We start from the raw sequence: 17,822 nt of genomic DNA, 5'->3' as shown, positions 1-17,822 counted from the left end.
AAATGATCAGGATTTTTCTTTTAAACTATACATTCATTTTTAAGCTATCCATCATACAAAAAATATCCTATTTAATCAATTCAGTGCTTTGTTTCTGTCCTGATATTGTTTGGCTAATTATTTTATGCCTACTTCTAAAGTTCATTTTTTTTTCATTCAATTTATTATCAGACTGATGGAGGGATATATCACTTATTTCATTCACTTATTGTCTCACAAACTCATAATGCATCCTGTGCTCAATAGTATAATTTACATGGAGTATATGTATCCTGTGAAGTTCAATTTTTCAACATTCCATTGACTAACCACAGAATTATTGCAGGGGGAAGTGTCAATTATAGCTATAAAAGATTCACATCAGAAGTATCTATAAAATCCCAAACAAACCAAAGAAGCAGTATGTAGGGTTTTTTTGCTAACCCAGTAAATACTTCGGAATTTGTAGGAACAGAAAATATTCAGAGGCTGTCCATAGGCAAATTTCTCTAATCATCGTAGTAGCTGAAAATAATTAAGATATTAATGATTTTATACCTTCAAAACAATCTGGATATATAAATAACTCTCAATTCATAGAATCATAGAATCATTTCGGTTGGAAAACACCTTCAAGTCCAACCGTTAACCCAGGACTGCCAAGACCACCACTAAACCATGTCCCTAAGCACCACATCTACACGTTTTTTAGACACCTCAAGGGATGGTGATTCCACCACCTCCCTGGGCAGCCTGTTCCAATGCTTGACCACCCTTTCAGTGAAGACATTTTTCCTAATATCCAATCTAAACCTCCCCTGGTGCCACTTGAGGCCATTTCCCCTTGTCCTACCACTTGTTACGTAGTAAAAGAGACCTTTCTCCGCCTGCCTACAACCTCCTTTCAGGTAGTTGTAGTGAGCAATAAGGTCTCCCCTGAGCCTCCTCTTCTCCAGGCTAAACAACCCCAGTTCCCTCAGCCGCTCCTCATAAGACTTGTCCTCCAGACCCATCACCAGCCTCTTTGCCCTTCTCTGGACACGTTCCAGCACCTCTACATCCCTCTTGAAGTGAGGGGCCCAAAACTGAACACAGTATTTGAGGTGTGGCCTCACCAGTGCCGAGTACAGGCACTGTACATCATTTCCCTTGTCCTACTGGCCACACTATTTCAGATACAAGCCAGGATGCTCTTGGACTTCTTGGCCATCTGGTCACACTGCTGGCTCATATTCAGCCAGGTGTCAACCAGCACTCCCAAGTCCTATTCCGCCTGGCAGCTTTTCCAGCCTGTAGTGTTGCGTGGGGTTGTTGTGACCCCAGTGCAGGACCCAGCACTTCTCCTTGTTAAACCTCATACAATTGGCCTTGGTGCATTGATCCAGCGAGTCCAGATCCCTCTGCAGAGCCTTCCTACACTCAAGCAGATCAACACTCTCCCCCCAACTTGGTATCGTCTGCAAACTTCCTGAGGGTGCACTCAATCCCCTTGTCCAGATCGGTGATAAAGATGTTAAACAGAACTGGCCCAATACTGAGCCCTGGGGAACACCACTTGTGACCAGACGCCAGCTGGATGTAACTCCATTTACTACCACTCTTTGGGCTCGGCCAGCCAGCCAGCTTTTAACCCAGCGTAGAGTACAGCTGTCCAAGCCATGAGCAGCCAGTTTCTCCAGCAGAATGCTATGGAAGACAGCATCAAAGGCTTTACTAAGGTCCAGGTAGACAACATCCACAGCCTTTCCCTCATCCACTAGGCAGGTCATCTTGTGGTGGAAGGAGATCAGGTTTGTCAAGCAGGACCTGCCTTTCATAAACCCATGCTGTCTGGGCCTGATCCCCTAGTTGTCCTGCACGTGCCACGTGATGGCACTCAGGATGATCTGCTCCATAACCTTCCCCAGCACTGAGGTCAGGCTGATGGGCCTGTAGTTCCCCGGATCCTCCTTCCTGCCCTTCTTGTAGATGGGCGTCACATTGGCTAACCTCCAGTCTGCTGGTACCTCCCCAGTTAGCCAGAACTGTCGATAAATGATGGAGAACGGCTTGGTGAGCTCCTCTGCCAGCTCCCTCAGTACCCTCAGGTGGATCCCATCCAGCCCCATAGACTTGTGCATGTCGAAGTGGAGCAGCAGGTCAGTAACTGTTTCCTCCTGGACTGTGGAGACTTCATTCTGCTCCTCCTCCTCCCTGTCTTCCAGCTCGGGGGGCTGAGTACCCAGAGGGTAACTGGTCTTGCTATTAAAGACTGAGGCAAAGGAAGCATTAAGTCCCTCAGCCTTTTCCTCATCCTTTGTGGCAATGTTCCCCACTGCATCCAGTAAAGGATGCAGGTTATCCTTGACCCTCCTTTTGCTTCTAATGTATTTGTAAAAACAGGTTTTGTTATCTTTTACAGCAGTGGCCAGCTTAAATTCTCGCTGGACTTTTGCTTTTCTAATTTTCTCCCTGTATAACCTAATAATGGCATCCTTGGAGTCCTCCAGAGTTACCTGCCCCTTCTGCCAAAGGTGGTAAATTTTCTTTTTTTTCCCCTGAGTTCCCGCCAAAGCTCTCTGTTCAGCCAGGCTGGTCTTCTTCCCCACTGGCTTGTCTTTCAGCACATGGGGACTGACTGTTTCTTTGCCTTTAAGACTACCTTTCTGAAGAACGTCCAGCCTTCCTGGAGCCCTTGGCCCTTCAGGACTGCCTCCCAAGGGACTCTGTCCACCAGGCTCTTAAACAGGCCAAAGTCTGCCCTTTGAAAGTCCAAGGTGGCAGTTCTTCTGAGCCTGTTCCTTCCTTCTCCAAGAACCAAAAACTCTATCATTTCATGATTGTTATACCCAAGACGGCCTCTAACCACCGCATCACCCATCAGGCCTTCCCTGTTTGTAACCAGCAGGTCCAGCAGGGCATCTCCTCTTGTTGACTCACTCACCAGCTCTATCAGGAAGTTATCTTCCACACACTCCAGGAACCTCCTAGAGTGCTTCCTCTCCGCTGTGTTGCATTTCCAGTGGACATCCGGTCGGTTGAAGTCCCACTCGAGAATAAGCGCTAGTGAACACGAGACTTCTCCCAGCTGCTTGTAGAATGTTTCATCTTCCTCTTCATTCTGTTTGGGTGGTCTATAACAGACTCCTCCCAGGATGTCTGCCTTGTTGGCCTTCCCCCTGATCCTTACCCATAAACATTCAGCCTTGTTACTATCATTAAGCTCTAGGCCAGGGGTCCTCAAACTTTTTAACCAGGGGGCTGGTGCGGATGAAGGGGCAGGCAGTCATCTGCGGCTGCTTGGTTTCCCCCCCCAACCCCCAGCGGGGGGTGGTTCTGTAAATACCGGGGGCCGGATTGAGGACCCTGGGGGGCTGTATCCAGCCCGCGGACCGTAGTTTGAGGACCCCTGCTCTAGGCAGTTGAAACACTCCCTGACATACAGAGCTACCCCATTACCTCTCCTTCCTTGCCTATCCCTTTTGAAGTGTTTATAGCCATCCATTGCAGCACTCCAGTCATGTGAGTTTTCCCATCACATTTCCGTGATAGCCATTATGTCATAGTCTTCCTCCTGCATGATGGCTTCCAGCTCCTGTTTGTTGCCCATGCTTCAGGCATTGGCATAGATGCACTTCAGTTGGGCTCTTGATGTCGCCTCCAACACTGGCATTCTGCCCTCAAGCTCATCTCTAACAGGCCTGGGTTTATCCCCTTCCTCCTTCTAATCTAGTTAAAAGTTGTCTCAATGCGTCCTGCTAACTCCTGACGTAGGATCCTTTTCTCCCTTTGAGATGGGTGAACCCTTTCTGTTGCCAGCAGGCCTGGTGCCTCTGTAAGGCAAGTAGAACTCTAACATTTGAGATGAAGATGAAATAATTTGCTAAAAACCTGCATAGAATGTCACATTCAGAAATAGGAAAATTGTGCAATTTTACTGAAATATTATTATATACCTGGGCTTGTACTGTGTAACAATATAATATTATAACCAAATTAGTTTCAGTTTTATTAAAACCCCATGTTTTCAATCATGCCTGTTTTTTTATTGTCAAGAACATTTGTGGAATTTCCTCATGAATGAAGTAGTTCTGTTTTGCAGTCAGCTATATTTGCAATGAACTCCTGTCATTGTCATTTTGTACAGTAAGTATAAGGATTTATTTTTTTAAAAATCATACATGAAAATACATTTATTTCAGGTAAGGGTGATGAGGATTCAACAAATAGAGAAGGACGTTCTTTGTATACGACAGCTCCTGCAATCACAAGCAGCTGAAGCAGAGGTTAGTGAGCAATTTCTTGCCTTCTTTTGATTATAATATGTATCTTTTTAAAAAAGCAAATCTACTTATATGAGTATATTGATGGGCAGCATTATTTGTATCAGCAAGTGATGTCATGGTTCATAAATTACTCAATATTCATAGGCTGGAGCTGCCTCGGGAGTAAAATTTGGTAGCATGTTACTTGCTCTGTTAGCAATGAACTGAGGGTGGAAAATTTGGAATATTCTTTATGCTACTGTTTAATTTTAATCAATAATTATATATCAGTTAAAAGTTTAACTAGCAGTTTCAATAAAAAGGTCAAAGTGCAATGTAATATAAAGGCTGAAAGTTTGATTTAGCAACTATTTTTTAATGTCTTTCTAAATATGAATCTCTGATAAGCAGCTTCATGGTCTGCCTATCTTTTGAGATAAGAAAAAAAGGGCATATACAGTTTCTGTCAGACTTCACTAGAGGAGCCTTGCATGTTTTTATTATTTAAGTATTGGGTCCTATATTAAGAAGTAGAAGATAATGTTTCCTGTACATGGCAAAGTCCATAATAATAATTGTCATCAACAAAAACTGTACTCACAGTGGGAATTAATTTACAAGCTCAACTCTTTCTCATACTTGTAAATTAACTATAAATTGTATTTTGGACCTGCATATTTGATTGTCTTTACTCAAAATAACTACTGTGAAAGTTCAGGGAAACTTTTGAATTATTAAGGGATACAGATTTTTCCCACTGTAGAAAATAAATTATTTCACAATTCTAGTTTTTTGGGAAACATCTGGTATTGTAAGTGAAGCTGACAGTAGTGTGTATAGTTGAAGTTGTCTAGTCTTTTGACATGCTAGCCAGTCTAGCTGCAGTTTTGCTTCATTTATGGCCTTGATTGCTGCTTTTAAAAGTCAGTAAACGTTTTTGAGAATTATCAGTTTGTTTTCCTAACCTTTTCATTTAATTCTGTCAGCACACTTACTTGTGGTAAAACATAGGTTTGATTTTTTTGAGAAATGACTTCTACTTTTATACTAAAATGTTTGTATAAGTCTCCCAAATCAAACTAGCAGACTTGCACAGTTGCATTAAGCAACTGAATTAAATGACAGTAGCATTGGGCTTTGTGGTCTGAACAGTAATGGGGACTGACAAGATGTTATAAAAGACAGTTTTATTGAACAGTAGGAAAGATGAGCAACAATGCACCCATATGGTGACTCACCCAATCACTGACAGTAAACACAGGATCATAAGCGATGCCCTGGTTCTGGTGGACTGCCAGGGACACTTGGTGTCTGGGTCATCTGGCAGCAACAGCTGATCATGGAAATGCCTTTTGACTGCGAGTAAGAGTCGCACCACTTCTTGGCTCCACCAATGGCAGTGTGATTTGAGAAAATCATACCTTACATGAATAATGTGGGTGACATCCTGCATATGCTGCCCATGTCAGTCAGGGGGCAGGGTGTCAGGAGGCAGCATGTTAGGCTTCCAGTTTCCTAATAAAACTTTTATGTTTTATGGATAGAAATTGTTGCAGAGGTATATAGCAACCACAGGGAAAGTACAATCTAGTAGATGTCAGAAATAGGCAATTATACGATTTAATCTCTAGCTTTGTTATGAAATTAAACTTTGTGCACTTCATAAGTAATTTTTAGCAAAATTACATATCTTCCCTCCCTTTTTCAAATAACCTTAATTGAGCAGATACAGTAGATCACATCTATTAAAGCTTTTTTCTAAAGTAACAAGCTCCTCTATTAGCTATAAATCTTCTTTGAATTAATATATTTAAATGTCAAGTATGTAGTCCGGAGACATCTATATTCTTCAGCCAGAAAAATAAACTAGGATTCTTATTCTCCAGCAGTCATTTTTCAATGGTTTACAAAAAATTTTAACATCCTTTTTACTAAGCTGTTTTCTCTGTATCTTGGATAATAGCCTCTTCCTATTAGACATTCTTTTAAGGCAAATCATGCTGATTAGTGCTTTGGATTTTAAAGGTATTTGTTACTGATCTGGCCAGTGGCCAGTGTGGATTAATAAAGTTACCTATGATGGTATTTCTGTTTTGCCAGATGGTGTAAGACATACTTATTTTTAAATAAATCAAAAATATCTTAAAAATAGTAAAATTGCTTAGTACTGAAAAGTTATCAGTATAAACCAATATAGCCTCCTTTAGTGTAAATGTGATACACTTGTTAAATACACTTAGTCTTTACTACACAGTATGTAGGTCTTGGCTAAATTCAGGTCATTGAATAGAAGGCTAATAGAATAGTGATAAGAAAAGAGAAGATACTCTTCTGTCTTTAAAGTCTAGGACTATAGTCCAGAAAGGTCAGAGTCTTGTTCATATTCTGCCATGGACACTTAGTGAGCAATATTATTATAGTATAATTTTTTATTTTCAGATAACTCTGCAAGACATTTCTTTGTATGTCTGTCATTTTCTCTAAAATCAGTGGTACTCTTGTCATGTGATATTTAGAGAGAGATGCCCATCTTTATTTCAGAATGAAAATACATTTAATTTACATTTTTTTGTTCCAGCATTCAATATTAAAGTTGCTGCAACTTTTCAGTAAGATGAGAGGAAAGCACAACAATTACCAATATAATATACAGTTTTTTTCTACATAGAACGTCTGGTTTGTTATTGGACAGATATAATTAGTATAGTTTTCAAAACAATTTGAGGATATTTTCAAAACATGTTATGAAAGCTTTCAAAATGTTTCTGAATAAAATTGCCCAATTTATTATTAGTGATCTGATTTGTAATTATTTATTTATTTAAGTTTAGAGAGAAGATGATAGTGATGTGAGCACAGCTGGTAGAGAATGGTGTTTCTGTCTCACAGAAATCCTTTGTCTTGCTGGACTATAATCGTGAAAGGACATGCTTTGCTTTCATCTTGCAATTTTTCTAAGATACTGTCTCAGCTGTTAATTATTGAAGCTAAGGGTTATGAAATACAAAGCACTACTCAATGGCTGTGCAAAGATACAGCATTGATGCATTTATTGTGTAGAGAGCTTTGAATGTTAAAGTGTACTTCATTTCTGTATATAATTTCATACATGTATTAACAGAGGGTGCCTCAAAGCAAGCATGATACGGGCTCCCATGATACAGAGAGGCACAGTGAAGGTCAAGGAACAGCAGAAATCAACATAGCAACTACTGGTACTGGTCAGGTAAATTGATTTTTTTCTGTGTTAGTATAATTAGATACTTGAAATGTGCAATGCTTATATTTTGGTATATACCTTATTATGTTTGTATGCCTGTTCATTTTTTAAAGTTTTATGCTTGTCTTCATTCCATCTGGAAGTGAGAAAATTTCTTGTATTTATTAGAAAGAAATGTTTTAATAGGATGAAGTGTAAACATTCTGTAATGCAAGGAGCCGTTTTCTTTTATTTAAATGATTAATGAGCCTAATACTAAGAAACAAATAAAAAGAATTACTATAGAAAATGTATTTTATTCTAGGTGAACCGTAATATTAGAAGTATGGTTTAATTATGGGAAATTGCTCAAAAAATCACTTGAGAAATTATCACTGAAATATCAGTGATTTTAAAATTAAAATAATCAAATGGCAGGTTTATATTTAATTTTTTGTTAATACTATTTTAGATAAAGCTTTGAAACAGTATTATCAATGAGATAATCTGGATGTGTGCTGGAGGATTATATAAATGCTTTTAAATAATCTTTCATTGTCATTCTTTTTATTAGTGAAACATATTAGCACTGTAGTTAGAGGGCTACATGAAATTCTTTAATTTTTATATTAATATTTTTGCAAGTTTGAGACCTCTTTCTTTGGCTAAAAATACTTTATTTATTTATCATGCGCTAATTAATGTTCATTCACTTCATAATCTCCAACTGTAGCTGAGACATTCACATTAGCAATTTGGGCTCTTAAAACTTCATGCTATAAAATTGATCGTTTAATTAATGTGTAAAATATCTGTGCTACTTTAGGGAAGTAGAATTATTTAGATCCTTCTGAAAGTATCCTGTACAAGAAGATTTATCAGAAAGAATATATTTTCTTGTTTGGCTTGAGTGTTTACTCTGATTCAACATTAAGCATAGCCCATACTTTTGCTTTTGAAAGATATTTGATAACTATTTTGAATTAAGTTCTCTCTGCTATATTTGAACAGTTGCTTGATACTCTCACTCTAATTCTCATGACAGCTTTATTGCTTGGGAAAAAAAATAATCACTGCTGCTTTGGAGCTAAAAGCATAATGCATTTAAATAATTGATGCATTGTGGCTGTATTTTCTTTCTTGATTTTATGAATCGGGAGTTATTTTGGACAACAGATATTTTACAAGGAAGAAGGGATTCCCATATGCCTTGGCAGACATTACGCAAGTAGACAATTCATCCATTCTTCATTTGAGGTTTTTTGTTTAGGATTTGAGCAATTTTGAACTTTGCCTCATTATAATATTTAAAGCTTTTGTATTCTTTCCTCCTGGAAGTTGATAGATCCAGGGCTCTGAATCTGTGTTTTAAGAGACATCTGAGGATTATTTACTTTTAGGGCAAGTCCAGAGACAGAAGGCTTAATAGATTTAGCATAGCATTTATTTCTGATAAACCAGCTCAATATACTTTGATTCTTTGAGCAATCACTATGCAGTGGAGTGCAAAAAGTTTTAACTGAATAATTTGGGGCTAATTGGTTTTGTAGTCATATGAGAAGTGCTAATTGAAAATTTGCCAGTTGAAGAAAGGATTTTTCAGGATACAGCCATGTCCCTTTTCTGTACCATCTTTCAGCTGTCTTCTCTTCTGTCCCATTATGCTTACTATTCTGCCACTGCAATGAAATTTATTCAAACGTTTATTTCGCAAATTTTATAAAGAAATTCAATGTGTTATTTTATTAATAAAATATGCCACAAACAGGGAACACAACCTGATTGACAGAGTAAATAACTAGTATAGTACAACAAACAACAAGTGAAAGAGAGGAAAGTATAAAAAAGAGAAAACAAGATCAAATAGAAGGATAGGAAAAGATTTGGAAAGAAAAGGCTCTACACAAGAAGAGGGTTCATGTAAGTCTGTAATGTTCCAGTTTCTCAGATGAATGTCTACTTTTTTGAGATTACCTTTCTCACTGGGTCCTAAAGACTAATTGCATTTAATTTGGTTCTCCTGGCATCCTCAAAGTAGTAAGGTCAAAAACAGGGGTCCTCAGACTTTTTAAACAGGGGGCCAGCATGCAGACAAAGTGGCAGGCAGTCATCTGCGGCTGCTTGGTTTCCCCCCCCAACCCCCGGCGGGGGGGTTCTGTAAATACCGGGGGCCGGATTGAGGACCCTGGGGGGCCATATCCAGCCCGTGGGCCGTAGTTTGAGGACCCCTGATCAAAAAAGATGGCTTTGAAGGAAATAGCTATTTGGATCAAAGTTGATACCATTTTTTAGAAACAATAGGAAAAGTATGTGCGGCGAATGAAGAGACGGGACGCAGCTTGATGCAAGCAAATGTCAATTTATTGTACAGAAGCATGAGTTTTTATACACTTTCAGAAGCTGCGCGTTTTAAACAGATTGGTTCTTGAAGCTAAGCATTGCATACTAGGCAATCCCTGATTGGTGGTTAACTACCAGCAATTAACAGCAAGGGGTTACCTTTCCTTGGCGCCGCCATCCGTTTCCCACTCCCCTGTGCTCTGTAAACACGTCTCATTATGTTAATTGTTGTCTAGACAAGCTCGAGCACATTCCCCTCAGCTAACCGATTGCCATGCATGGTCCTAGTTTCCAGACCGCTCCTGCATCTCCCCCTTCCTGTTGCACAAAAGAACCCCTGAAACCGAGCAAAAACAAGGCACAAGTAATAGAACAAATAAAAAACCAACTAAGGCATATTATCAATGTCAAAATAACCCACTGTCTTTGTTCCGTACAATTTTACAATTTCCCCTTTTTGTTTTTGAACAGCTAGTACCAGGTTTGCCATGTTCTGCAGGGCCCTTGCAAACATGACAGCAACCAAGGTAATAGCAAACAAACAATACTGCCAACTGAGTGAATGGATGCCAAAAAGGCTGACATTTTCTCAGATTTTGATAACATGTTGCTGCAATGGGGCGCCTAAAATCCACGCAGCACATACCATCCAAATCCTCACAGCCATGTCCTTGAACCAACAACAAAAAGCAGTGGCAATTTTGACTCACATTCTTAACTGCCTACCAAACAAGGTGATTTAACTCTTTAATGCTTTCCCTGCTGTTACTCTGGATAAGAGAAGAACCGAATGACACGTTCCCATCATAGCCTCCTACTACATTAGCATCTACAGAAAGACAATTATTGACATTCAAAGTGTAAAGAATATCAGCTTCTTTTGGATTAACATTATACATAGGTGGAAGGGCTCACCAAACAAGAACTGGTTCAGTCAAAAAGTTCGAAACATAGCATGCCTTCTCTGAACATACCTCTGGGGTCATTCCCTTCATTCCCTCTCTTTTTTATGCAAAGAGAAACACTTTTACCATAACAGAGAAGCCCCTATTTACATCTCTGAGCCCGGACACAAACCGCAGCTGTATGCGCCACCAGGCTCAGGGCAGAAATCGTTCATGCAGTTACATAGCTATATATCTCTACAAGCGTGCAGACACCTATTAAACACTAAATAACCATGTTTATCTTTCCTATTCTCCTTCACAATACCTAGTTGTTTTCTCATCTCTTGTTAGGTCAAATAATTCTCCAGCTTCCTCTCCTATCTCTCTTCAGACATTCTCTATCCTCCCCTTTTTTGCTTGTTAATTGCGAGGAGGCAAAGGTTGTGTGTAGCTGGGTGACCATGAGCTGATTTATGTTACAATCAACTAAACACTGAATACAGGAAAAAAGGTATGGGAGACATAAGGCAAACATCAATAAGGTGGTTAAAGATAATTATAATAAATCCTGTAATACTTTTGAGTCATGGCCCAAAGTTTCCCAGCCGTGAGAAGAGACCAAAGGCATCCCGCCCCTGGCTCTGTTGCAGATCTTTGTTTTAAGGCTTTTGAGTTTTGTATACTTTTGTAAATTAATTCACAGTGGTCACTCAGATTCACGTAACACATCCTATCAAAGTCTTCACACTTGTGTCCCTGTGCTAATAATAAAAATCAATAGCAACTCGGTTCTGTAGCAACATGATGGACAGAATCAACATCTGTTAATAAGCCAGAAAAAAAATATAGTATTTGTAGTATTACTTTGTTTAGCAAGCTAGCAGCCTAATTTACTAAGCAAGTTAAGAGCGTGTACTATTCTTACAGAAGAGATTAGAAAAGCAAAAATGTGTTATATGCTGCATTCCAGAACTCAGCCTGAGAATTACAGTCTGCTGTGAGTTCTGCGTTACAATCATTTGACACATGTTGGGGTTGCGATTGTGAAAGTTGCCCGTTTACAATTTTCATTGACATTATCACAGCTAGTTGTTTTAAAAGCAACCCTTGAGCTTCCTCATGTTCGACTAGTTGCAAAATATTCTGAAGCCAATCAATCAAGTTAGTATTAAAGTTAGTGACTCTCTAGGACCCTGCAAGACTGTGGCAAGACTCCCACATCCTGACTGCCTTAATAGCCATCTCATTCATTTGCAAACAGTTGTCCCTGGGATACCTTGCCTGAGTCACAGAATCGGCACAGTTAATTGCTCCAGCCAACTGCTCATAGTTAACAGCAATTCCCCGATTAAGGTTTTCAGTCAAGGCCACTACACATAGCTCACAAAAATCAGATAACCACATCATATACTGTATCAGTTAGTACCATACAAAGCAATTAACTTCCAATCACGCAGTGTGAGTGTATAAGGCTCTGCCATCACTTCAAGAAGGGACATAGCAAATGTATTATGAATCCTCCCTTCCCGCACTGCTTTGCTTAACCCTTTAACAGCCTCGTATTGCACAGGCTGCCACTCTGCAGGTTGATTTGTCTGACAAAATACTGAACATGCCCTAGTGACTCCCAAAACCCATCACTTAAGTGTTTCCCACTTGCATTCCTGCCACCAATCCCTCAGACCCCCTTTCACCCTCCCCAAAAATACAATCAATGCATCAGGAGAGACGAGGGGGTGGGGAAAGGTCTAGCTCCTTTTCCAGATCTATAGGACCTGGATCAAAGGGTTTATCAGTGTCAGTGAAATCATTGTCCGAGTTGTCCTGTTCCCGTGCTTGCTCCTGTGTTGTGAGGGTCGCTGCAATCAGTGACAGAAGCTTTGGGGGCAGAGGAGGTGTGGACAGAATCGCCATCGCTGACGGTGTCTTGAGAAGAGTCGCGCTGTCGGTGGAATTTACAGCTTCCTCTGGTTTAGCACCATTAGTAGAATTAGTCCACGCTTGGCAAAGAGTAGTCAGAATTTGCCACCAAGATGTTAAATGCATTCCCGACACGGAGTTCCCCTCCGCGGCAGCATCATACAATTGGCTGCTGTATGTACACACTTTCATTTCTTTCAAAGTCTCTAAAGTTTCTTGGCTGCTCACCTGTCTCGATGCATACAGGTGTTGTCCTCGGGGTTTAGGTTGTCTGCCTGGTCCAGCCAGCAAGACGATCGTTCAGCCAAGCCGTCTCCTCCGGAACGCAGCCCTCTTCCACGAGCTGTCTTTTTTATCGACCAGTTCCATCCTTATTCTTCCAAGGCTTCGGAACACCACCATAGGGGTCACCATTTGAGGAGATTGAGGCACGGACTCTGATCTGACCCTTCATGAGTCCATATACGTCTCTTTCTGGGGACGAAGCCTGATTCCCCATTACGGATTTCCCACAGCTCACCTCTCAACTCCGGAGGGATTTCAGGCCGGCTCCTGCTTCCTTTCAGCAGATCATTCAAAGTTCTGTGGGATTCGCTGCATGTCGCTCAGATAGGCGATTCGAGAGCCCTTCACGTCAGATCCTTAAACGCATCACGTCGGGGTCACCAATTTGCGGCGAATGAAGAGACAGGACGCAGCTTGATGCAAGCAAATGTCAATTTATTGTACAGAAGCACGAGTTTTTATACACTTTCAGAAGCTGCGCGTTTTAAACAGATTGGTTCTTGAAGCTAAGCATTGCATACTAGGCAATCCCTGATTGGTGGTTAACTACCAGCAATTAACAGCAAGGGGTTACCTTTCCTTGGCGCCATCCGTTTCCCGCTCCCCTGTGCTCTGCAAACATGTCTCATCATGTTAATTGTTGTCTAGACAAGCTCGAGCACATTCCCCTGTGCTCTGCAAACATGCCCCATCATGTTAATTGTTGTCTAGACAAGCTGGAGCACATTCCCCTCAGCTAACTGATTGCCACGCATGGTCCTAGTTTCCAGACCGCTCCTGCTAGTATGTTATTTCTGTCTACAGTACACTGGACTTTAATAGGTGGTGCTCCAAACTTGCATCTTTTTTTCCTTCTTGGGTAAAATGAGCATATTGAACAGTAGAATTTTGTGTGAGTGGAGAATTTTGGCATGTACATATATGAAACCTGTAATCCTCTGAATGTAGTCTGAGGTCAAGATGATATTAATGGATCAGTCACTGTAAAAATCTCAGGGTTCTTTCCCATATTGAAGGCACTGTAGATTATTAAAGTGAAATAATTTAGGAAGTCTAATGTAGTTTTTATCCCAAGCTTTAAGTCTTTCAATTTTTCCCATCCATAACAGCAAAAAGAAGTGCTTGTTTACATAGGAAATATATATTGGAACAAAATAATGTGTGAATTTAAATCATAGTAGCTGTACTTATTTAATATCCTATGCTAATACTTATTCAGGAATATTGAGGAAATGTTCTGGATTCAAATGGAGAATGAAATTAGTCTGTTTAAATATTCCAGTATGACTAGAATTTTTTTGGTTTTTTTTATAATCTCTACCAGAAATTAAAAGTCAGTAGATTAAAAGACCTGTGTCTTTAAAATAGCATACATCATTTTGTACATGGCTTTCTAAATGTCACTGATATGTTCCAGTAATATTTATGATTTTTGTAGGAGTTTGCTTCTGTGATTCCTTTACAGTTAGTGCTTAACAGTTAGAATATGAAGTAATTTTTCAACTTCCAGAGTTTATTTTTTATTTAGGCTGTTTTGTTAAGAGGCCAAACATATGATTCCAGGTAAGTATTTATTGTATTACCACCTGTTTTGATCACAGCAGGTAACATATTCACCTAGGTATATATAAAAGGATTAAGAACTCTTAGGAAATTGTGTCTTCCTTCTGTTAGAGCTAATACAGGGGAAAAATTACTTAATACAGTGATGCAGGCTCAGGACAATGGAATGTTGGGCAAACTTCAATGTAAGAAGGCACTCAGTTCAATTTTGAGATAAAATAATGCTCACCCAGTACAGCAATGAAACAAAGAGAACAATTTTGCCTTAAATTGTATACTGTTCAAATGTATTTTTAAGTACCCCAAACTGAATGGAATCTTCTTGTGAGAGAGGGACATAGAAAAGGAAGCTTCACAGACAGGAAGCAGAGAAAAAGAATGAACTAAATACACACACACACACACACACACAAACACCACTCCAAAGAAGAGCGTGAAAAGATAAAAGGGTAAAGGTGAGCGGGGTGTAAGTACACAAAATAGATTTTAAAAGGGCAAAGATGTTAATAACTGGGTGTTGTTACAATAGGTAGAAACATGCTATCTACCATAGTTTCTAGAGAAGTTACAACAAATGTCAGCATTATTTTGTAGCTTTCCATTAAAAAATAGAATGATTCATTCACCTGTGATTTGCCTTTGTAAAAGACAAGTTCAAGTAGGTTGCTCCTTGTCAAGATCAATCTCTTTCCTTGTCAATTCCTGCATATCTGATGGTGTTCTGAAGGTAGTACAGGCTTATTGCTACTCTCTGTGTAATCTGACCTAAAAGTAGAGGCTACATTTTTCTTCCTCTGTAAAAATCATAATTCAGTTTGTTGCCAAGTCCAGTTCTCTTTTTTTCTTGGTGAAAATAATTATAAAAGACTTCCATTGAAAATATAACTTGTTTGAGATTGATTTTAGGGGAAAAATGGATAATAAAATCCAGTTTAACAGTGGCATCTAAGTTATGTTGGGGTGGGGGGACCTAACTTAACCAAAATACATGCTGACAGTTCATTATTATAAATATGATTTCATCATCCAAGGCTGAAACTGTTTTAGACAATAGTTGGTATTGCAGTTAGAATTTGTGTTATACTGAGTTGTTGTTTAAATTTTTAGGGTTCTGCTGCTCAAATGGACCATGACACAGCCAGTGTTATGAACTCTAGTAATAACTATTCTGTTCCTCGCAGACTGACAAATCATCTGGGTACCAAGGTAACCAAAGATTACAAACCACAGGTTGCTAATGCTACATTTTTACTAATACAATAACCTCATTGTTTCTGTCAATAGTGCCAATATTAGTTGAATGATCAATAAGGAAAATTTGATTGCAAGAAATTGAGTACCTAAAAAACTTGCGATATTGATGCATAGTCCATTATGAAAACTAACCCTTTTAAAAGCAGTTCTTGGAATACTTTACTGGAGTCTGAGTCCTCAAAACAGATGGTGTTGCTAAGAAATGTAAATACATTTTTTAAAAAGTTATGTAAGCTCTTGATGGTAATAAATGTCTATTCATTGTCTCTATAGTAATTTAGATAATACGACATAGAATAATGGAGAATGGAAAATGCTTATAGTGACTAAAATATTTTAATTGAATAATAATTGAAAATAGGAAATGTGAAGGGACTTTGAGGAGATCATCTAATATATCTCTCAGTAATGCATTAATTTTATCAAGAGCATTCTTAACAGCACGTGAAAGCTGTCTAACCTATTGGTAAAAGCTTTAACGATAATCAATCTCTATCAGTTTTTCAATTTTTACTATTAAAATTTTTAATATCAACCTAAATTTCCTTAGCTGCAATTTCTTCTTTCTCAATGGAAATAGGAGGTACTCTTTCCATCTTTTAAAGCAACCTTTTATATATCTGCAGTGTATTCTAAAAAGTTACTGAAAAATAGAAGTGAAGCTTGATATATAATAGAGTGTACTCAAGATATACGAGCAGCATGAAGAGAGAAAAAAACAACAAATCTGTAACACACAATTGAGTTCCTGAACCACTGAAGTTTATACTATCGCTGGCATCAGCAGCAATATAGATATTATCAATGTGGTGCTGATCCCAGTCTTCTGGGAATCAGGACCTTGACATAGTATTAAATTATGTTGGGCCTTAAAACAGTGTTATGTTGTAATTTCTGCCCTTCATTGTATGTGTGCACCAAATGCAGGTGACATTAGCGAGAGTGTCTGTTTTCTACTTCCCATTATAAAGTGTAGAATTCCCAAAAGGTGCAGAAAAGGGGAGAGCTATGAATGCAGAGAAGGGTACTAAGTGTAGAAAGAAAAAGACAAATAGGTCCATCTTAGTGTGCTGTGGGGTAAGAAAAGCTTGAAATTAATGCACGTGAAGAAGGGAAAGCAGTAGTTTTTAAGCATTTACAGATGCAAAAAGAGATGTCTGTAAAGTGAGTATATATATATATTTATAAAGAATATATATATTTTAGAGTTTTTCCTGTACTACATGTGACACAAATCTGGAGGCCAGGTTTTGATAGCTTCTACAGATTTATTCTCTGAGAAAAAATTAATCTTCCAAATCTAAATAACTGTTGAATAAAGCTGCTGCTTAAAGTGTCTGTCAAGAGGCATGCATAAAGAAGACTGAATTAACTCTCATTTAAGAATCCAAGTAGATTGTCTTAATCTTGTATTTGAGTTTTTCCCAGACCAGGAAGTAAGGATCTACAAACTAGGATGCTAGGCTGTCATTAAATAGACTCCAAGAGTATTTCAGTGGATTTTGCATGTGATGATATAATTATATTAAGTTTTTTATTCCTTCAGCAAATCTAGTATTAAGAAGAATGCATGTTAACAGACTTACTACTTAGTCTACCTACTGCTATTCATGTTTCATAGCTTGGTATTTGTAATCATCTTCAGAGACATTAGAATAGTCTCTGAAGAAAACATATAATTCATTGGTCTGGTAATCAGTGCATCTCTTCATCCTTTATTGGATGCAGTGGGGAACATTGCCACAAAGGATGAGGAAAAGGCTGAGGGACTTAATGCTTCCTTTGCCTCAGTCTTTAATAGCAAGACCAGTTACCCTCTGGGTACTCAGCCCCCCGAGCTGGAAGACAGGGAGGAGGAGGAGCAGAATGAAGTCTCCACAGTCCAGGAGGAAACAGTTACTGACCTGCTGCTCCACTTCGACATGCACAAGTCTATGGGGCTGGATGGGATCCACCTGAGGGTACTGAGGGAGCTGGCAGAGGAGCTCACCAAGCCGTTCTCCATCATTTATCGACAGTTCTGGCTAACTGGGGAGGTACCAGCAGACTGGAGGTTAGCCAATGTGACGCCCATCTACAAGAAGGGCAGGAAGGAGGATCCGGGGAACTACAGGCCCATCAGCCTGACCTCAGTGCTGGGGAAGGTTATGG

The 17,822-nt window shown here is 39.2% G+C and overlaps 1 protein-coding gene across 10 annotated transcripts in view; it reads left to right on the top strand.

Annotated features, from left to right (window-relative positions):
* The window catches only part of LOC129734913 (adenomatous polyposis coli protein-like), a 128,604-nt gene that overhangs the window by 84,041 nt on the left and 26,741 nt on the right, over positions 1–17,822 (top strand). For all 10 annotated transcript variants that reach the window (XM_055700309.1, XM_055700310.1, XM_055700308.1 and 7 more), the window contains 3 exons: positions 4,161–4,244; positions 7,345–7,449; positions 15,525–15,623. In XM_055700309.1, the coding sequence (XP_055556284.1) occupies positions 4,161–4,244; positions 7,345–7,449; positions 15,525–15,623 (288 nt within the window). The remainder of the gene's footprint in view (positions 1–4,160; positions 4,245–7,344; positions 7,450–15,524; positions 15,624–17,822) is intronic.

The sequence above is a fragment of the Falco cherrug genome (genome assembly GCF_023634085.1).
Source record: "Falco cherrug isolate bFalChe1 chromosome W unlocalized genomic scaffold, bFalChe1.pri SUPER_W_unloc_1, whole genome shotgun sequence".
NCBI classification, from domain to species: Eukaryota; Metazoa; Chordata; class Aves; order Falconiformes; family Falconidae; genus Falco; species Falco cherrug.
The sequence above is the reverse complement of the archived record's forward strand: the minus strand, read 5'-3'. Positions and strand labels throughout refer to the sequence as shown.